The 22,091-nt window shown below is 50.9% G+C and overlaps 1 protein-coding gene across 3 annotated transcripts in view; it reads right to left on the bottom strand.

Annotated features, from left to right (window-relative positions):
- Positions 1-630: 630 nt before the first annotated feature.
- The window catches only part of Otud7a (OTU deubiquitinase 7A), a 136,905-nt gene continuing 115,444 nt past the window's right edge, over positions 631-22,091 (bottom strand). For all 3 annotated transcript variants that reach the window (XM_090321762.1, XM_090321760.1, XM_090321761.1), the window contains 8 exons: positions 14,652-14,753; positions 11,065-11,192; positions 10,656-10,768; positions 9,172-9,299; positions 8,439-8,588; positions 4,767-4,881; positions 4,538-4,622; positions 631-2,526 (listed from right to left, as the gene is read on the bottom strand). In XM_090321762.1, coding sequence (XP_090177888.1) covers positions 1,045-2,526; positions 4,538-4,622; positions 4,767-4,881; positions 8,439-8,588; positions 9,172-9,299; positions 10,656-10,768; positions 11,065-11,192; positions 14,652-14,753 — 2,303 coding nt within the window. In that variant the 3' untranslated portion in view covers positions 631-1,044. The remainder of the gene's footprint in view (positions 2,527-4,537; positions 4,623-4,766; positions 4,882-8,438; positions 8,589-9,171; positions 9,300-10,655; positions 10,769-11,064; positions 11,193-14,651; positions 14,754-22,091) is intronic.

Here is a 22,091-nt window from a genome sequence, read left to right as displayed (position 1 = left end):
GGGCGGGCCAGGTTCAGAGCTGCCTAGTGGGGGCCCACGGCCTGGCCTCTGTGCTGGGGCGTGTGCGTGACCTCACCTCCCGCGGGGCCCACAGGCGACACCGTCCACGGTGGAGGGTCTGGGAAGGAGAGATGGAAAGACAGGCTGGGCGCATCTGCCCAAGCGATGGGCCGATCCGATTCGGGAAGTTGCAGACCTGGCTCTGTGGACCTCTGATGGCTTTGGGGGGGAGGAAAAAAAAAGTTTTCCCGGGCACCTGAGCCGCCCAGACCCCGGGAGGGGTCGCTTCCACCTCACCACGCCCCGCGAGGTACGGGGTCGGTGCCCGCTCTCCACGGCTCGGATGGCGGTGTGAATGGGGTGGGGAGGGGCAGGACTGTGTGTGTGTGTGCGGGGGGGGGGGGGCTGATTGTGTTTCTTTTTGCTTATGGAAGGAAGTGGTGTCATTCTAAAGGGCCACGGGGGAGCGCGCGCGTCCCCGCTCCGTCCCGGGGGCTCCGCCCAGGCCGAGCCGCGCTTGCGCGCTGGAGCCTCGCCCGCCCCCGGGGGCCAACACCACACGCACGCGAGGGACGGCTATCTGGAGGAGGTCAGAAGAAGAAGAACAGGAAAAATGTAAAAAAGAAAAAGAAAAAGAAGAGGGGGAAAAAATAAAAGCATGTAAAACACTCCCTTCTAAAAACAAAGGGCTGCGAATTTCTTTATTTCTCGTCTAGAGGAACAAAAATACTCTTGCAATGGCTGTTGAGTTTCCACAGGTACGAGGCAGATGCTGGGGCAGCAAACCCACTTCCAACCGTTATGACTTTATTTCCTATCCATCTACTACCTGAGTGGCGTCAGTGTAGGTTCAGGCACCATTAGGAACGTTTACCAAACACGTACACGGGGGGCACTGACAAGAGGAGGCGCCGGCCTTTTTCGGTGGACCCGGGCATGTAAAAAAAGACACATCGACAGAATGGGGAGGTCGGGGCGGGGGGAAGAAAGGAAAAGAGAGAGGGGGTGGGTGGGTGGGGGGATCGTGGCGGAGAGGAGGGCGGCTCAGGGCCGGGCCCCGCGCGCCTCGCGCCGGCGCCGCAGCTCCTCGCGGTAGCAGTAGGAGCAGTAATGCTCCGTCTCCGCGCGCCCGTAGAAGGCGCAGTTCTCGCGTTGGCACCGTCGCTGCGCCGGCCCGGGCCCCGCGCGGCCCTCGCCGCCGCTGCCGCCGCCGCCGCCGCACTCACCGTTCGAGCGCGCGGCTGGCGCGTCCGCATCGGCGAACTCCAGGCCCTCGCGCGTGGCGCCGAAGCCATTGGTGTAGGTCTGCGATTTGTGATCTGTCGTCCCCGGGGTCCCTGTCCCGCCGGGGAGGGTCCCCGGCACGGCGCGCGCCAGCGACTCCACCGTGTTGACGGTGCGCAGGGCGGCGGCGCGCGCGGGGCTGTAGCTCTGCGACGACAGCGAGCGGTTCTGTTGCGGGTACGTGGCGCACGGCCGCAGCGCGCCCACCGCCGGGGCGCACGCCTCGTCCCGCGCGCCCGCCGCCTGCACGTGGATGACGCTCTGGCGCGCGGGCGCCGGGGGGCTGCGGCCCGGGAGGGGTCCGCTGGCGCCCGCCCGCCGGTGGCCGCCGCTCCCGGGGGAGGCCGCACCCCCCGCCGCCGCCCGGGCGGCCCGCGCGCCCCCGGGACTCGGGCGCTCCTTGAGTTTGAGCACCAGCTGCGTGGGCTGCGCGGCCGGCGGGCCCGGCGACGCGCGTTCCGCACCCGGCGCGCTCTCGGCCTCGGGCCTGCGCGTCGCCCGCTTGGCGGTGGAGGTGACCGGGGTGGTGGTGGCGGTGGTGGTGACGGTGGCGGCCGCCGTGGCGGCGTCGCGACGCCGCTGCTCCTGCTCGGCGCTGAAGCGCTCTTGCGCGCTGGTCAGGTAGTAGCCGATCATCTCCTCGTGGAACTGGTGCCGGTGGCTGGTGAGCAGCAGCCCGGCGAAGATGAACTTGCGCTCGCCCTGCATGGCGGCGCGCAGAATGTTGAGGCTGAGCTTCACGTCCGTGCTGTATTTCCAGGCGTCGCCCCGGGGCCCGCCGCCCTTCTCGGCCGGCGACGCGCCCGCCGCCTTGTCCGTGGGCGACGGCGTGGTCTTCTCCGAGGGCGACGTGCTCGCCGACGCGCCCGATTCCTCCTTGCTGCCCTTGCGCGCTTTGGTCTTCTTCTCCTTGCCGCGCTCCGCCGGCTCCCCGTTCTTGCCGTTGGCCGAGTTGGCGCGGCCCATCTTGCCGTGCACCAGGCCGCCCAGGCCGCCCATGTTTTTCTTCAGCTTGATGCCCAGCGTCTTGCTGAAACTGCCCAACTTGTTGGCCACGGAGTCGGCGCGGGTTTTGTCCTTGTCCTTGCGCTGCTTCTCCTTCTCCTTGTCCTTGCCGTTCTTGCCGTTATTGCTGTTGGAGTTGCTGCACACCGAGTCGCGATCCGATTCCAGAGAGTCGGCCAGGGACTGCACGTCCTCCCCCGCCGAGGCCGTCGGGGACTCCGGCTGGGCCAGGGGAGCCTGAGGGCGGGGGGAGGGAGGAAGGGCAAGAAAGGAAGGTGGTTAGCAGTCCCCACGCGGAGCCCCATCCAGACAGACCCAGGGAGCGTGTGGCCCGGGCTAGAGGTCCCGGCGGGGGCCCGCGGGTCCCCCGTTCCGCCGCGCTTTCTGGAGAGATGGGCGCGCGCGCGCTGGCGGGGGCTCCGCCGGGGACTCGCCGGCAGCGCCATCTAGTGGCCGAGCCTGGGTGGCGCCCCTTGCCCTCGGACTGGTCCCCGCAGCCCGGGGACGCCCGAGGGGGAAAGTCAGGACCAGACTCAGGCCCCCAGATCCCTCTCGGACCCGGAGCCGGCCGCTAGGTGAGCCAGTGTCTCGCTCCCTCCCCCTGGCAGGGCACCCTCTGACGAGGGTCAGCCAATCAGAAGAAGGCAGGGCCGCGCCGGGGGCGGGGTGAGGGGGGCGGAGGCGGGAGGGCGGGCTGGGAACCCGGGCGTCCCGTCCCCGCTTCCCCCCCACCCCGCCGCGCCCCCAGGCACCGCAGGGGCTCCACGGGCGCGGGCCTGTCTGGCTTTCTCAGTCTGGAAAGGAAGAGCTTGGAGGAAGGGCCCGGCAGGGGTCGGATGGAGTGGTCAGGCCTGAGGCGAGGTTCACCACACACCCAGAGGAGTGGAGGGGGCGCGCTGGCGGGGCGCAGGCCTGGGCGGGGGGGGGGGTGGCACGGAGGGAACGGTGGACTGCGGATTGCAGGGCCCCGGGGCTGGCGAGGCCCGGGCCGGGGTGGTCTGTCTGCTGAGAACTCTGCACTCAGCCCGGCTTGGCCGAGCGCCCTGCCCGCTGCTTTTAGGTCCAGTGCCGCCGCCGCCGCCCCTCTGGCCAAGAGAACCTCCTGGCACCCGGGAGTGCTCCGGGCATTCGACTGTATTCCATCCCGTTCCGATGATGATGATGATGATGATGATGATGATGATGATATTTTCTGTGCCACCACCGGGGTTTGCACTCGGCCTGGGCGCTGTCCCTGGGCCTTTTCGGGCTCAGGGCTGGCACTCCACCACTCATGAATCCCAGTTCCCCGTTTGGCTTTGTTGGTGGTTAATTGGAGACCAGGGTCACACAGTCTTCCGGACTTGGCTGCCTAGGGCTGGCTTTGAACCTCCAACCCGAGGAGCTAGCGGGACAGGCGGGAACCTCAGGACTCTCACCCGTGCCCTTGGCAGCGGCGGTGAGAGAGCCCTAGGGGGCTGGGGCCGGGAGGAGGAGGAGGAGGAGGAGGAGGAGGAGGAGGAGGAGGGCACTCGGAGCCGCACACCCGGCTCTGCTCGCTCACTTCACCACTGGGTCTGAGCCCCCCTCCCCCCCCCCCCCCGCCAAGCCCCCAGCACCTTTTACAAATCCTTCTCCTTGGCATTTCCCTGCAGAGAGCTCAGAGGCATCGGATCCCTACTTAAAACGGATCCCTCTCCGCACCACACCCCGCCAGCTCTACCCAGGAGCCCCGGGGCTGGGCGGGAGGAGGGAGCGCTTCAGGCTGGCGCTCTCGGAGGCCAGGCTTTGCCAAGGGGCCCCTCCCTCAGCCCCCCCACCGTTTATAATGAATTCCCCCCCCCCCCCCGCCGCCAGTAGCACAGCGTGTTCCGATCTCGGCAGCGATTGCTTTGTGTTGTGACTTGCCTACGGTGTGTTTTCTGAGTGGGCATGTTTATTCCTATCCTGTATAAAATAAGAGGGCATCATCATCACCATCATCATCATCATCATCATCATCATCATCATCATCATCATCATCATCATCCCCTAGCTTGCGTGAGCGCATCCACACGTCTCCACATGCGCATTTACGCACCAGGTCCCCATACAAGTTCCCAGAAAGGACCAGAGGGGCGTTGGCCACACCTGGACTTGGGGTGTCCTTGTGTGTGTGTGTGTGTGGATGGGGATGGGGGGGCCCTGAAAGGACGCACGGCGGCCAGGCTGGCGCTGAGCCGCCACCAGCCCGGTTGCTGGGTTGGGTCTGGGCGCACGCGAGTCTCACCCGGGTCTCCGAGGGGATCCGAACCCACGTCACGTTCATGTAGCTGTGGAGAAGGTTCAGCTTGGCTTCTAGCGACAGGATGAAGCTGGTGTAAGAGAAGATTGAGTGAAAAGGCCGGAGCTGGCCCCGGACAGCCGGGGAGCAGGGGCGTCCGGGGAGCCTCGGGCCGCCCGCCCTCCTCCCTCCTCCCTCTCCCTCCTCCCGGGGCTGGGGTTTGGGGAGCTCTTACTGCGCCAGCCTGGCGTTGTCGTTGTCGTCTTTCCCCCACTCCCAGTCCTTCCCCGGGTCCACCGCGAAGTGCAGGGGTAGCAGCTTGTGTTCTGAATCCGTCAGGGGAATCACGGCTGCAAGAGAGGAGAGGCGCGTGGTGCCCTCGGCCCGCCCGGGGCCTGGGGGCCGCGGAGATGCCGAGCCAGGACAGCAGGGGAGGCAGCCCGAAGCCAGGCCACCCAATCCATACACCCAATGGACACGGGCTGTAGGTTTCCAAAATGGTTGTTAAAACTCTGTGTGTGTGCGCAAGAGCGCGCGCATGTGTGTGTTGGTAGTAGGGCTTGAACTCAGGGCCTAGGTACTATCCCAGATTTTATATGTGTGTGCGTATGTGTGTGTGTGTGTGTGTGTGTGTGTGTGTGTGGTGTTGTTGTTGTTATTCTCAAGGCTAGTGCTCTATTCTATTGTTTGAGTACACCCCCACTTCCAGCATTTTGCTGGGTCACTGGGGAAAAGGCCTCCCTTTCTTTTCCTTTCCTCCCTCCTTTTCTTTCTTTCTTTCTTTCTTTCTTTCTTTCTTTCTTTCTTTCTTCCTTTCCTTTTCTTTTCTTTTCTTTTCTTTTTTTTGCCAGTCCTGGGCTTGAGCTCAGGGTCTGAGCACTGTCCTTGGACTTTCTCAAGGCTAGAGCTCTACCACTTGAGCCTCAGCACCACTTCCAGCTTTTTTTCTCTGTGTATGTGGTGCCAAGGAATTGAACCTCCATCTTTGTGCATGCCTAAGCTAGCACTCTGTCACCACTAGGCCAATCTCCTGGCCCTGCCCCTGTCATTTCTAAGGTGTGTGTGTGTGTGGGGGGGCATGCACTGGGCTCCTCTCCTCAGGGCATCAGTGCTGGGAACCAGGCAGCCACCAGCCAAGAGGAAACCCGGCTGTGCTGGAAACAGATGAGGGTGTAACAAACACTTCCAAATGCCAGGGAGTCAGGAGCCCCAGGGAAGGAAGGGGGAGGGGTGTTCACAGGTGTCTGCTGGGAGCTCCTGAGCAGATGTGGGACCCAGAGAAACCTTAAAGTCCCACGGACTCCTTCTGAGGGCGTTGTCAGTAGTGAGCAGGAAGAAGTAGGAAGCACAACCCCCCACACTACCCTCTGGATCGCCTCTTTCAGGGCTCCACTTAGCCTCCCCCCTGGCCAAGGTAAGAATTCCCAGCACTGGCTTTTCTGCTAAGACATTGGCATGCTTGACTCGATGCTGCCCTCTGCTGCCACTAAAGAGAAATGGTACAAATAATCTTCACCCCAAATATAGTTTTCAGTTCATCTACCTGGTTGGGGGAGGCCAGTGGCCACTCCAGTTTGCCTCCTGGGTTCTGCCTTGATGTGGCCACTCTTCTCTGGGGCCGGACACACCCAGAGAAGCCTGTAGGGCCAGCTCAGGGGCAGGCTGCCCTTGAGTGATGTCCAGGAGTCTGTCTCATGGTTCTGTGAGTCACTATTTACACACATGGAGGGCTTGGCCTGGCTTTCCACTCATGGGGTGTGTGTGTGGGGGGGGGGTGGCAGAGGCTTTCCTTCTCTGTCACCATCACTGTGGCTCACATGCTAGATCAGCACAGTTCCCCCAAACCTGCCCCCTTCCCCTCCCCGTGTGAGGACTAATCAGAGCGTCCAGGATGAAGACCCAAGAATGACGATTTGAACACACATCTCTCATCACTCTGAAAAAAAAAATCAGGCAGTTTTGGCAAATACCGTGCTAGACAATAAATAACCTTTAGGGGCAGTTCCTCCCCCTCCCCCCCTGTGTGTGCACAATGTGGTCCTCATTTTGGGGGGTGGAGCTCTGATGACCTCCCCTCCCTTCCTAGCCTCTGGAGCGAACATTTGCCCAGCTGTACCCCTGGGCTCTGATGTGGGAAGGTGGTGGGTGTGGGGAGGGTTGATGACACACTCCCATCCTCCCCTGCTCCATCTGTGCTGCCTAGAGAAACCGCTGGTGACAAGGATGGCGGGCGTGGGGCTTGGATCCCATCTGGGAACACTGGTAATAGACCGTCAGCGTTAGAGCCCAGTCTCTTTTGTATGAAGTAATGACAGTTTTGATTGGCTCCAGATAAACTAGGGCATCTCTGGGCCCCCATCTTTCTCATCTCTCTATTCAAGAGGCTCAAGGGAATTCGGATCCTCCATAGCTAGGTTGGAACTGAGGTGCTGCTTTTGTCTCCCTGTGAGACACCTTCAGGTGCTTAATGCCTGCCACCTCTAAGGTTCCTGGCTACTTCCCAGGTCAGATATTGCCAGGGCACAGACTAGGGGCACAGATCAGGTCCTGGGCAAGGGGCTAGAGATATCTATTTGAAATTGATTACACTCAGAGGATAAAACAAAGCCGGGTACTGGTGGCTCCTGCCTGCAATACAGCCTACTCAGGAAATCTAAAGACTGAGATTTGAAGCCAGTCCAGGCAGGAAAGTCTGTGAGAATCTTATTTCCAATTAATTATCAAAAAGCCAGAAGTGGATAGTGATTCAAGAGGTAGAGCTCTGACCTTGAGCACAAAAGCAGGGACAGTGTCTAGGCCCTGAATTCAAGTTCTAGGACAGACAGACAGACAGACAGACAGACACACACACACACACACACACACACACACACACACACACACACACACACACACACACAGAGCAATGAAAACAAAAATGCACAAAGATCTGGATACCACTAGCTCAATTTGGGAGGCTGAGATCTGAGGATCATGGTTTGAAGACAGCCCGGGCAGGAAAGTCTGCGTAATTCTTATCTCCAATTGACCACCAGAAAACCAGAAGTGGTTCTGTGGCTCACAGTGCTAGCCTTGAGTGAAAAGGCTCAGGCACAGTGCCCAGGCCCTGAGTTCAAGCCCCAGGTTGACCAAAACAAAATTTCTCACAAAGCCTTCTAACCACTGCAGAGGGGAAGTTGTTTGCCAGTTGAAGAGTTCCAAGAACCTGTACTAGGGAGGGGGCAAGCTAGGGAGCAAAGAGGCTTTTCTCCCGAGCATTGGTTATGTGGCACATGTCTGGTGCAAGCTGAAAATTCCCTGTTGCAAACCTGGCCTCCCCCAGTGAGAGGTAGAGCCACATGGCAGGCTGCCCCCTGGTGGCAACTGTCAAGAATAGCAGATGCTGACAGGAGTTTCTTGCCTTTTTTTTTTTCTTTCCTTTTTTTTTTTAAAGTTCTCTTTCAAACTAGCTTGGACACAATTTGAATTCTTATTTTCTCAAAAGGAACGAGTGGTTTTTTTTTCTAAATTTGGACATAAAAAGCTGTTACAAGGAAAATTCACAGCTTGTCTTTAAACTCACCAGAGAGCAGAAACTACAGGACTATTTAACTAGCTCCAAATCTAAGGGTGGGCAGAACTCTGCCAGGGGTCTGGAGGACAAATTCAGCTAAAACATCTACACTTGTAAAGGAAAAATGTGGGCCAGTGAGACAATACAGGAGCCATCTGTTTGGTACTTGAAACCTTATCATGGATGCTGTTATTTATAGAGAAAATATTTTGCACACACAGAGTCATTTCATGCCAAACCCATAACTGCTGGGTGGACAGGATTTACACAAGTGTGTACCTCGAGGCTGCTGGCTGAATCCTACCCCCTGCCCCACCTGTCCCCGACATTCCTGCCTCTGGGGAGCTGGCCTACCTTGTTCTCGTTGCTGGTCTCTCTGCTCCATGGACACGAGGGCTGAGAAATGTGCTTGATCGTAGGCCAGGACCAGTGGTGAGCAGTGGCATCTGTTTGGGGGTACCTCCAAGGGCAGGTAGATCCCTCCGAATGGAATGGGTGCAAATGCTGCCAACAGAGACAGAGGTGAGGGGGTGAGAAGGGAAACAGTGTGAAAGCCAAGGAGTTTCCATGGCAACCGACCCCTGGTTGGCCAGCTGCTCTGAGACTGACACAGAAACTCATGGTGGGGATAATGCTGTGATCCAAGACGACAGTGCACTGAAGTGCACCGATGCCCTGCCTGGAAACCCATAATTTCTGGGACCTGTGTCTTTTCCTAGGGTTCACTGAAAATGCGTGCTAACAAAACTGTACGTGTGCTGGCCTGGGGCTCATGTCTGTCTGTCTGTCATCCTAGCTACTCAGGAGGCTGAGACCTGAGGATCTTGTTTCGAAGTCAGCCTGGGCTGAAAAGCCCATGGGACTCTTTTTGTTTTTGTTTTTTTTTGCCAGTCATGGGGCTTGAGCACTGTCCTTGGACTTTCTCAAGGCTAGAGCTCTCACACTTGAGCCACAGCACCACTTCTGGCTTTTTGGGTGTATGTGGTATGGAGGAATCAAACCCAGGGCTTCATGCACACTAGGCAAGTGCTCTCCTATTAGGCCGCGCTCCCGGCTGCTCACTGCTTTTGAAGAGGAACTGTCTTACCTTCTCCACCCGAGTCCCTCAGCATCGTGTCTGCCACGACGACAATGGGACGTCTTAGTATATGGGCCAAGACAAACACGTGGAACTCCTCCAGGCTCTCATACACAGGGTCCTCAGAGTTGTCCACGCTAGGGAACAAAGCAGATCAAGGCTATCACTGGTCCAGACTGGAAGGGGATGGAGGAAACAGAGAGGACTCATTTTCCTCAGGATTCTGTCTCCATATTACTGAGCAGCCATGCCAACCAAGGCCAGTGAACCCGCCATCTACCTACCCGTGGTGAACGTCAAGTCCCAGCTCCTCAGCTCTATTCTAAGTCGGGATGGGCTGGAGAGGGATTGAGGACTCGGGCAGAGAGAGGGCTAGGGTGAGAGCTGGAGGAAGGAAGTGGCCCTGCATGTGCAATCTGTCTGCACAGACCCTCCCCTCCCTGCACTCACACCTCTCGGGAGACCTTGTCTTCTAGTTGCGATCCAGCAGATAGGGCCAGCCTGTTTGTCTCCAGGTGTCAATGGCCACACCTCCTGGCGTTTGGCAGACCAAACACTCCTTCCTTTTGGTGTGTTGCTCCCCCTTTACCTTCCAGCATCCTCTGGAAGTGACATCTTGGCTGATTCAAAACAGCACAAATCACAGGCCACACCCTGGAACTGCTATGGCTAAAGGCTCTGTGGCCACCCTGCTCTGCTTCTGTATTACAATAGTCCAGCTGAGTCTGCAGGACCAAATCACTCCTAAAAGTGCAGAGTCTTATTATTACTTTTTTTTTTTTTTTGGCTAGGGATATGAAGAATGGCCTCTGGGCAATGCTGGGCTGCTGTTTCCATTGTGACTTGAAGTCCCATATTATAATAAATAGGGGAAAACTCAAACCCAGCAGGTAGTGTTCAGGGCCTGGTTTGTGCAGTGGCAGTGTAGGCACAAGTGCATGTGGAGAGTGGGCAGGTTTGTCCTGCATTATGCTGTCACCTTGTTCAGAATCTCACACTTGACATAAGAATGTATGAAAATGGCACAGTGTCTCTGGGCAGTAGTGGCTCATGCCTGTAATCTCAACAATTCAGGGAGGCTGAGATCTAAGGATCACAATTTGAAGCTAGGCTGGACAGAAATGTTTATGAGACTCGTATCTCCAAGGAACCACTAACAAGCCAGAAGGGAGGCTGTGGTTCAAGTGGTAGAGGGCTAGCCTTCAGTGATAAAGCTAAGGGATGCTGCCCAGGCCCTGAGTTCAAGTCCCAGCTCTGACACACACACACACACACACACACCAAATAAGCAAACAAGAAGATCTCACAATGCTAATAAAAAGGCATGTCTGTATGTTTGAAATCTACAATCTTGCTGTCTTCTATACCTTGGCTGCGGGGTGGGGGGGGGTGGTTACCGTGTTCTTACACCTCCTCTGTCATCGCTGTGGTAAGCTCTGGGTGTCTGGAAGTTGGAGGTGTCCTTTGGGGAGGGGTGTGGGGGTGGCGCTTACCCCCCTCCAGTGCCTCCGTTCTTGCTGAAGTGTGTTCGTGGCTCACTGGATGCCAGCTTCAGTAGTTCAGTCCACTCTCGCTCCCACTCCTCCTCCGTGTACACCAGCCCTGACTGACACACAGGGCCGTCGGCTCAGGGGAAGGCTATGCACCCTCACCCTCCCCTCTCTCTCCCTTCCAGGGGAGGCTCAGTGGGTCACCTGCACTGATCTAAAGATAAGTAAGTCCCGTGCAGACCCAGGTGACCCATCTATTATGGATGGGCTTTAGTGGAGAAAGGCCTTGAGAATCTCAGAAGCTGTTCTAAAGACAAGACCTGGACGGTGGGGCCAAGCTCTGGACACCACTGCGGCCAGAGACTGCACCCGACAAGGATCCCGGACTCCAGCCAGGCCAGTGGGCACCAACCTCCTTGTTCTGTTGTGTCTGCTGCCACCTCCACCTCCGCTTCAGGGCTTCCCGCTCAGCGCCTGTCCTCATCATGGTGTACAGAGCTTTCCGCAAAACCAGATCCCGGTCATGGAAGCCCCACATCCCTGCAGCCAGAGGCCATGAGGGAACAAGACGGGGGGAAAAAGAGGAGGGGATATGAACAATGGACAAGCCTGGCCCTGTCAGGCCTGCCATATCTGTACACAGAGTTCTCCTAGGCTTGATGAGCTGTTCAGGTCTCATTGCTAGCTTGCAGCTCCCCCCCACCCCAGGCAGGCCAGTGAGGCAGTAAATCCCTCTCCTAGCAGAACAGTATCAGACAAGAAGACGACTGCTTGGCACTGAGACTTGTGGCTACCCTCCCTTGCTGTGCAAGATTGCTTTGAGAGACACAATGTTCTCCATCCAGGTCCTGGGCTGGGGTGACAAGACTGCCTCTGGGGACAAGTCGATAACATGATTTCATGTAATGTTCTATTCCAGTGTGGCCACCAATATCCTGGCTTCCTCCAGTGACTGTGGATCTCATGCCCGAATCTCTAAGGCTGAGAAACACTGCATCAGTGGATACAGCTGCACCCATCTGGACCAGGAGAGGGAGCCTGCCTTTCAGGGAGAGGGGCTCCTTGTGCTGCATATTAAAAATATAAATAGATCATCTCTGAATAAAGGTTCTGCACAGCTCAGATGTGGTCAAGAAATGCAACCAATGGGAGAAGCACTGAAGAGAGTTGCAACCAAGAGGAAAAAAGAATGAGGGAAATTCATCCATCCATCAGCCATTTATTTATCCATGCATCCATCCATCAACTAATCGTCCATTCACTTACACATCCATCCATGCATCCGCCATCCGTCTATCATCTATCCACATACCCGTGCAGGCATGCGTCCATCTATCCATCCGCCATCCATCCACTTATCTATCCATCTATACATGCCTCCATGTATCCATCCATGCATCTACGGTGCTGGGAATAGGCAGAACACACAGTGTAAGAGAGTGTGGAGGCAGCCATGAAATGAGCACATGATGTACAATGTCAGCACCTTAAAGAGAGAGGAAGCAGAGGAAGACAGAGCAGTGGGTGTCACTGTTACGGAATGAATGGGTGGAGACACCAGAGCAAAACAAAGGTGGCAGTGGAGGAAGGAAGGAGCCCAGCTGCCACCTCAGGAAACTGAGGCTGGTGGATAGACTCTGTCTAGAGAGGGGCCTATTTAACATGCTCAAAAAAGGCAAAAGGGAAAGGTGGCTAGAGCCAGAATGGCTACTGTCATCAGGGATAATCCTGGATCCATGGGGTTTAGCTACACCAGCACAGAATGTTAGTAAAGGCTGAGTATCCCTTATCTCAAATGTTTAGGGCCAACTGTTTGGGTTTTAGATTTGTTCAGATTTACACATATATAATGAGAGATCTTGGGTACAGGACCGAAGTCTAAGCAGGAAATACATTTGGTTTTTAGAAACATTACACACAAAGCCTGAAGGTGATTTATATTTTAATAATTGTGTGAATAAAATAATTTTGTGGCCTGGAATTCCATATCTGCAGGGTTTGGTCGGTGCTCAAAAAAAAAAAAAGTCAGATTTCGGATTTTGAGATTAGGGCTGCTCAACAGGTGGTGGGATAACAAAATCAATGGCCTATGAGGTATAAGTTTAATTGTCCCTCCCTTGCTTCGTTCCTTGGTTTCTTTTGTTGGTTGTGGAGCTTTGGCCTGGGCACTGCCCCTGAGCTTTTTCACTTAAAACTAGCACTCTGCCACTTTGAGCCCGTTTGTCCGGTGGCTAACTGGAGATAAGTCTCCGGCTGGCTTTGAATTGCGATCTTCAGATCTCTGCCTCCTGAATAGCTCAGATTCTAGGCATGAGCCCCTGAGCCACTGGCACCTCTCTTCCTTCCTTCCTTCCCTTCCCTTCCTTCCTTCCTTCCCTTCCCTTCCCTTCCTTCCTTCCTTCCTTCCTTCCTTCCTTCCTTCCTTCCTTCCTTCCTTCCTTCTTTCCTTCCTTCCTTCCTTCCTTCTTTCCTCCCTCCCTCCCTCCCTCTCTCCTTCCTTCCTTCCTTCCTTTCTTCCTTCCTTCCTTTTTTTCTTGCATTCTTAGAAAAGGACCTGGCAGGGGCCAGGAGTGTGGCCTAGTGGTAGAATCCTCACCTAGCATGCATAAAGCCTTGGGTTAGATTCCTTGATACCACATACACAGAAAAAACCAGAAGTCGCTTTGTGGCTCAAGGATAGAGCACTAGCCTTAAGAAAGCCAACGAACAGTGCTCCGGCCCTGAGTTCGAGCCCTAGGACTGGCAAAAGAAAGAAAGAAAGAAAAAAAGAAAGAAAGAAAGAAAGAAAGAAAGAAAGAGAAAGAAAGAAAGAAAAGGACCTGGCAGCCCTTGTGCTCAGCTGTATTTGTCATCACTATAGTCAGGCTCATGGAAAATTCATCGCTTCTGGTTTCCAGTTTCCTCGGAGCCTCTCTCAGCCCTTGCATGACCCTCAGGTATTTTCTTCCAAGCTACACTGGGTCTCATCTCAGCCTATCTCTTGTTGAGTGGGCTTCACTACAGATCTAAACAGGGGTTTGGGCTTGGTTTGATCACAGTGCTCATTAAAGCTACATTTACTTGGGAAGGGAGACTGACCAACAAAAACTACAGTCTCTTGAGTGACAGAGACTAATCTCCAGAATTGATGGGGAGCAACTGGCCTGATACCAGGGCCTCTGGTACAAATCCAGACTTGCTTTCAAAATACATGTAGCCTCGTGCATGTAAAGCTGGGGCCTAGAAAGGGTGAGTGAATTCCCAGAAGGTCACTATGACCTTGAGTTCTTTCCATACTGCCTAATAACTGTCATCCATATCAATCAATTCTTTGCAAAATCTTAGCCAAATTTTCTCCAGAAAGGATTATTATTAATACTCCAGAAATGTACCTATCAGATAAACAGAAAAAATAAATTCATAACCCTTACACGGGCAGTGACTATATTAAAAAAAAACACTAAAGCTATCTGCTGGAATGGATATTTATGATCCCAAAGCACATGTCTCTGGTGGGGAAAGTTGGGGGAGGGACGTATCTTTTGTATCTTTTGACTGTGTCCAGTCTCCTGGGATTTACCCAAGTGGCACCTATACCAGTCTATATGCACTAGTTCAAGTTCATTGTAGACTGCTCTTACTATGGTGGCCCCAAGTTTCCCAGCCTTGCTCAGCCTGTCTCAATGCATTGTGGATTCCTGCCTCTTTCCTTTGTATGGTTTCCCTGCCTGGAATAATTCTTTTCTCTTTTCAATTTTTTCAAGCCTCAGTACAGGACTTCCTCTGGAAGTCCTGTTGGATGCTCCAGGAGATTTTCTCTAATTTCCACTTGTTTGGCTCCCGCTCAAGGCCTGTATCTCTCAAGACAGGGGCTTTTCTTGTTTGAATTGTTTCTCCACTAGTCTAGTCACATGCTTGACCCGAAGGGCCACGACTGTAGGTTCTATTCCAGATGACGGTGACATTGGGACTTGCTAGCCTGTGGCTGGGTGTTAAGCCCCGCCATGCTCTGGCACTTACCCAGTGAAGCAGCATGTAGAAGGCAGTTTCCATCCCCTGTCGTGGCCAGAGGAAGAAGCCGTTTACAGCTCGTACAAAGAGTGGACCACCAGTTCAGGCGACCTGGAACAGAAGCTCACTTTAGAACAGCAGCCCAGAAAAGGCTGTGTGTGGCCGGGTGTGTGATCTGCTGGTAACCGCATGCATTGGTGAACCTCAGTGAGGAGGTCGAGCTTATGCTTTCTCCAGTAAAGATCAAGAGGATGGACAGGTCTTTCACCTCTTTGTTCTCTAAATGGTACCTGATAGGAGCAATATTTATAACTCTGTCTGTATATCTTAGTCTGTTGAGTAAATATTTAAGATAACTGTATTATGAGACGCAAAAAGATAGGTAAATGTCCACACCAGTAGATGTGGATGAGGTAGATCTAGGAAACAGAATACCTAGAACTGCCATTCAAAGGGCTACACAAAAGTTAATACTCAAAAACCAATTTTAGTGGGATTATATGGGACATATGTGCAAACCAAGCACTTAGGAGGTGGAGATAAGAGGATTGAGAGCTCAAGGCTAGCCTAGACTACATAGCAATGACCCCATTTCAAATAAAACAAAACAGAACAAGGTAGCCCCAAACCCCATCCAATCGCCTCTAGAAAACAGTATTACAAAAAAAGTATATCATGATGTGATTTTAATTGTATCCATGGATACAGGGGTGGCTCCATATTTGAAATTCAACCAATTAAAATCACATCATATTAATGAACTGCAGCAGGAAAACATAACAATCAAAATAAGGAGGGAAAAGTATTGGAAAATATGATGCTCATCCATGATTTAAAATTCCCATAAAACTAAGATTAGAGTGGGTACCTCTAGGTCACCTGTCCTTTGAGGCACTTAGGAGGCTAAGATCTGATTCAGGTTTGAGTTTGGTCCAGGCAGAAAAGTCTGTGAGACTTGTATCTCCAATGCACTATCAAAAAGGTGGAAGGAGGGCTGAGGCGCAAGTGGTAGAGTGTTTGCCTTGGGCAAAAGAAGGCAGAGAGAGAGTGCTGTGGCCCTGAGATGGCCGTCCTCCCTATCCCGCCCCTTCCTCCCCAAACCCAATCATTCTGAGATTAGAAAGAATTTGCCTCAACTTGATAAAGAATATCGACAAAAGCAGTACAGCTAACATCTTAATAATGAGAGAATTTGGAGACAGGGAGGATGACCACTCTCATTATTATGAATGCTAGAAGTCTTAGTCGGTGACATAAATAAAAACCAAAACAACAAAAAACCCAAACAGAACAAAACTCTAATGCAGATTGGAAAGGAAGAAATAACATTATTCTTATTTGAAGATGACATGATGGTTTATATAGAAAATCAGAAGGAAACAATAAACTTATAGTAATAATAATGTTATCTTGTAAAAGTCACAGAATACACACACACACACACACACACACGAATTATATTTCTAAATACTAGCAATGGATGTGTGGGAATAGCAATGAAAATATAATAGCAGCATTAAAAATGACTTGAGTATGCTCTAAGATAAAACATTCAGCATCTGAATGCTGAAAATATAAAATTCAAATGAAAAGAAATTAAAGAGCTACCAAATAAGGAACCATATAGCTGTTAATAAATTTGTGTGTGTGTGTGTGTGTGTGTGTGTGTGTGTGTGTGTGTGTGTGTGTGTGTGTGTGTATGCTGGTAATGGGGCTTGAACTCAGGGATGCTGTCTCTGAGCTTCTTTTGTTCAAAACTAGTGCTCTACCGCTTGAACCACAGCACCATTTCTGACTTTTCTAAGTAATTTGTTACAGAGTCTCATGGACTTTTCCTACATGGAATCATGTAGGCTTTGAACTATGATTATCAGATCTCAGCCTCCTGAGTAGCTGGAAGTACAGGCGTGAGCCACCAGCACCAGGAAAGAATTATTGATGAAAAGTGTTAACTGTGGGCCGGGAGTTTGGCCTAGTGGTTAAAGTGCTTGCCTAGCATGCATGAAGACCCGGGTTCGATTCCTCTGTACCACATACATAGATGAAAAGCCAGAAGTGGTGCTGAGGCTCAAGTGGTAGAGCTCTAGCCTTGAGAAAGTCCAAGGATAGTGCTCAGACCCTGAGCTCAAGCCCAGGACTGGCAAAAAAAAAAAAAAAAAAAAAAAAGAAAAGAAAAGTGTTAACTGCTTTCAGAGTAGAAATTGTGAAAGATGAAGTGTAAATACTGGAAGCAATACTTGCAGATTGACTCTCAAAATGTACTTAGTGTAGAGTCAGTTAGAACCAATGAATTATTGCCTCAATAACTCACCATGTTGCCAAAGTTTATTATACTAAACCTTGTTAATGCTTTGTTTAACTTGGACTTCTACCTGCTCCCCAGTGCTTTTAAAAAAATGGTTAATATTTAGTAATTCTGGTTTAATGTGAAGTGGTGCTATTGACATAAAGTAGCTATGCCCTTAAGTCTAGATGAAATGTATTAAAATGAATGTTACGAAATTAAAATGATATAAAGATGCTAATGTGTATGCTAACAATTGGTATATTCTTACCACCTGCAAATCACCTTATTTAAAAGCTAAATGAGAAATGCAATTAAGAGCCTTAATTAACAGTACCACCGGATGGCCTGTTGGAGACATAATCAGAAATAACATGCAATCACTCAGTACCTTCTCTTTCTCTGGGCTGTGAAATAGCAACCTGTCTCACCTGACTTTTAAGATGTCTTTTTATAAACATCCTGGCTGGGAGATATTAAAATTACATCGCCACAAAGTAAAAGAAGATGACAAGATTCTTGCTTACAAAGACATAAAACCCATCAGTGTCTGGAATGCCTGAGAGCCTGGCACACTCACCTCATTCATCCTCATTCATCCTGTGAACTGAATTGGAGCCACTTCTGACAACAGCCAAGGGGAGCAGGGGTAGGGCTTGGTGGGAAGGAGTGGGGAGGGCATGCGTGCAGGCAAATGGTTTGCATTTATGCGGCAGACCTGATGGTTCATCCAAAGCCATGGCTTTCCTCTCTCATGTTTGCTGATGGAGCCAGTCCCCTTCCCTGACCCCATGGAATGAACATTGACGGGTCTGTCACCATCCATGTGACATCAGTGTCTTCGATGGGGACTGGCATGACTGAGCTCCATCACCTGGGAGATGTGAGAAGGGGGTGTGTAGTGACAACTGCTAGGAAGGTATTGCTCATTCATCCAATTGAACCAAACGGGAACAAGGCCCAAATGTAAGTGTGTGAGGTCATATTCTTTCCCATTTTCCCACCAAGCTTCCAAAGGATCAGATATTTTCTCTCTGCCACTGTCTTTCTCCTCTCTCCCCCCCCATTTTCTCTTCTCTTCCTCCTCCTCCTCCTCTCTTCCTTGTTCCTCTCATTCTATTTTCTTTCCCATGAAAATTGTATGAGGCACCAACACCAATTTACCCATCACTCAGAACCTGATGGATGTCTTCCTCTCTCATCTTTTCCTTTCAAAGCTGGGAGAGGGAGCATAACTAAACTACAGAAGCAGTGAAGATCAAGTTCAAGTTCCCTCCATGTACCTCACCTCCCTCCCCCCCTCACCGCCCCCATTTCATTCTCATTCTGCCTTTGCTAAAAGTACTACCAATTTGAACTCAGTAATGTTTTCATGCTATCACCGGAAGACAATAGCGAAAAATACATTATACACACAATACATAGCGACGATTCTCCCCGATGTTGAAAGGCATACACGATTCATGATGCTTATTCCTCTGCTTCTGAGTTCTAGAGGGCTCTGCCTTTGCTTCTTCCACCTCCAAACGCAGAAGGGAGGTGAGGATTTTTTGTTCCTTTCTGGGGAGAGGGTATATAATATCACACCACACAAGCACCTCAACACCATACTATCTGTTTCTCTCCCATGTCTTTTCACTTCCTCCCCAATCTTTATTTCTTCCCCATCTGGCTCTGCTTCTCCCCTGGTCTGAATTTCTCCATTTTCAGTGTTCAGGTGCAGCAGGATCTTTCCCTTCGAATCCCTATATGGTGTGCAGATAGGCTGGCAAGGCCATGGCTCAGGCCTCTCCTTGTTCCTGACACCAATATCCACAGGTAAGCCAGGCTCCTGCGGTTCCTAAGTCTGGACCTGAGTTAGGGAGCGATGAATTATCTGTGTTGGGTCATTCAAGAATGGGCTATGGAGCTTCAGGTATAGCTGTAAGGGGCACTTGTTAATAAACAACCAATGCATCAGGCCCCTGGTTCCATCACAGCAATGTAAAAGGATAAGAGGAAGGGAAGAAGTGAAGAAGCAAAAAAGGGAAAGAAGAAGAAAAGAATAAGATCCATTGCTCAAGACAAATAACTATTACTACAAAAATTAATTTGCTTTGGGGCCGGGAGTTTGGCCTAGTGGTTAAAGTGCTTGCCTAGCATGCATGAAGACCTGGGTTCGATTCCTCGGTACCACATACATAGAAAAAAGCTGGAAGTGGTGCTGAGGCTCAAGTGGTAGAGCTCTAGCCTTGAGAAAGTCTAAGGACAGTGCTCAGGTCCTAAGCAAGCCCAGGACTGGCAAAAAAAATTTTATTTGCTTTAAAATAGAGGTGCTTTTCCTTGCTTGCTTGCTTGCTTTCTTCTTTCCTTCCCCATTTTCTTTCTAGAGGTACTGAGATTTGAACTCAAGGCTTCATGCTGCCAGCACAGTTGTGTTCTTCCAAAGAGACATAATGACTAAATACAATACATGTCTGGGCTTTGGAAATAAAATAACTGTAAGTGCCAATTGAATATAGACTAGGTATTAGCTAGCTTTGCTAAAGTAGTACTAATTTTCTGAAGAGTAATAATATTTTGGAGAATGTCTTTATTTTTAGGAGACAGATGCTTCAGGGAGTGAAGTGTCTGCAATAAGCATCCAAGTAGTTCAGAAAAATGCACTGGTGTGTGTCTATATATGTCTGTTGATCTATATCTAGCTCTTCCCTCATACATATAAAAAGATAAATGAAGTGTCAAGAAAATTGCCAATTCTTGATGTAGGATGTGGGGGTACTAACCTTTCAGCTTTTCTGTAGATTTGAAAAGGTTCAAGATGAAGAGAACACTGTGTGGGTTTAGTCCACAGCTTTAAGAGAATGAAGCCATTCTATTCTGGTCCAGTGACAATTTCTGTGTAAATTAACTCATTTGTCTTGATTCAGTTAAAAGATTGGTTGAATTTGGTGAAACACACTTTGGGGGAATCTAATGGATGCAGTTACTAGTTTGGCTGGATTTTCACCCCTGTGCATCTATAAATTAAGTTGGGATTTCTACTTTTTGGTTACTGACATTAAAATTCTCCAGAGTCACAGAGCCCAAAACTCGTCAAGATTTCTCCCACAGCATTACATACTATTCTCTTGTCACTCATGGCAGGCATCATTAATATATCACCAAACTTTCCATGGCAGACATGCTAATCAATCACTACCCTTTCCACAAATGAGGTAGACCTAATTATCCTCAAGTCAGAGCACCATGCAATAATGGCTAGTTGTTTCAAGTTGTTAAGGAGGACAGAATGAATTATTCATCCATTAAGTGGGCTTTGGAAAACTTACCCCTGCAGAATCTGGGTTGCCTACCAGTTAAGTGTACATGGGTAAACACTGAGACTCTGGAGCTAAAGAACTTGGCCCAAGTCTCAGTTCTACCCCTTCTTAGTTTGTTCTTCTTGTATAAATTATTTAACCTTTCCTGGTCTCAGTCCTTGATTCTGAAAATGAAGGGTAATTTAGTACCACTCTAATAGAGTTTCAATGAACATTCTCTAATATTCAAGAGGCACTGAAAGCATCAGATATGTAATTTTGCTATAACAGATCCAAACTTCTGTGTTAAATAAAGTACTAGGGCTTAACTAAGGGCCTTGAGGTGGCTCAGCTTGTTTGCTCAGTTGGTGTTCTACCACTTGAACCATATCTCTGGCCCTGCTTTTTGATAGTTAACTGGAAATGAAGACTTTTCTGTATGGGATGGATCTGAACTTCAGTCTTCCAGGTCTTAGCCTCCTGAGAAGCTAGAATTACAGACATGAACTATCAATGTCTGAGTATGCCAAGGTCCTTTTTAGGGTAAGCATGCTGCATTCTGTCCACTGATGAGACAGATAACTAAGAAAAGTGGGGATGTTGTGACTAATTCTGAACATGTGGTTCCTTTTTTGTTTTTGCTAGTAATAGGGCCTGAACTCAGGACCTGAGCACTGTCCTTGGACTTTTCCCAAGGCTAGAGCTCTACCCTTGAGCCATAGCGCCACTTCCAGCTTTTTTCTATGTATGTGGTGCCAAGGAATCGAACCCAAGTTTTCTTGCATGCTAGGCAAGCACTCTACCACTAGGCCAAACTCTCACAGTGATTCTTAGTCCTCTGGAACTTGTGGGAGGAATTTGGAAAAGTCTGGAGATGGGGCCAAGGGAATCCCTAGGATACTACTGTACACAGAAGTTAAGGGATGACTCTGGTGAGAACTCAGAAGACCAGATGGGAGACAGAAATGAGGATAATGACTGCTCATGAGTTTTCAAATGGAAAGAAGGGCTCCATTGAGAACTGGGTGAAAGATTATTCATTTACATGGTAACAAAAGTACTTCTTTTTGCCTGGGCCCTCCAACTTTGTGAGAAGTTCAGTTTAAAGGCGTTGGTTTAATTAATTTGACTGAGGAGATTTCAAGGCAGGCTGTCACATGGGTATTTTGCAGACTGCTTTAAACCAGGGTTATGGTGAGAATTCTGAAGTGGGGTGGGGGTAGGGGAGGAGAAGAATAGAAAGTTTAGAAAGCTTGCAATTTTCTTTAGAAAAGAAACGTGTGTATAGTTGAGGACAAGGAAGCGTGCCTGCTGAAGAAATTAGGGCCATTAAAAAGAAATCAAGGAACTTGGCCTCGTGGCACATGCCTGTAATCTTAACGACCTGGGAGAGGGAAATTGGGATAATCACAGTTAAAGACTAGCTTGGGGGAAATGATAGTGAGATTCTATCCTCAACAAACAAGTTAGGAGTGGTGTGCACATCTATAATCTCAGCTACACTGGAGGCACAGGTGGAAGGACTGTGGTCTGTGGTCAGATCTGTTTGACCACAGGAAGTCAGCCTGAGAGAGGCCTTGTGGGCTATAAGGGACAAAGCTGTAGGGTTTGGGCTGCCCAGGACTTCTTGAGCCCACATCACAGCATCATGTGTCTGTCCTGGGGCAGACCTGGAGCTACAGCGTGTAAAATCTTCCCTGCTGATGTTCAGTCTTAGCTGAGGTCTGGTCCTTCCTTTCTATTATCCTAGTCCTCCCTTTTGGAATGGGAAATCTTTACTCTGGGCCGTTCTATCTTGTACGTTTCTGATTTTATGGGGCCTAATAGCCCAGAGTCTATCTGGAGTCTCAAAGGAGACTTTTGGACAGTGTTGGAACCATGAAG

Source organism: Megascapheus bottae, chromosome 30 (genome assembly GCF_031878675.1).
Source record: "Megascapheus bottae isolate mThoBot1 chromosome 30, mThoBot2.hap1, whole genome shotgun sequence".
In the NCBI taxonomy this organism is placed as follows: domain Eukaryota; kingdom Metazoa; phylum Chordata; class Mammalia; order Rodentia; family Geomyidae; genus Megascapheus; species Megascapheus bottae.
Note: the sequence above shows the minus strand (reverse complement) of the source record. Positions and strands in the feature narration are given on the sequence as shown.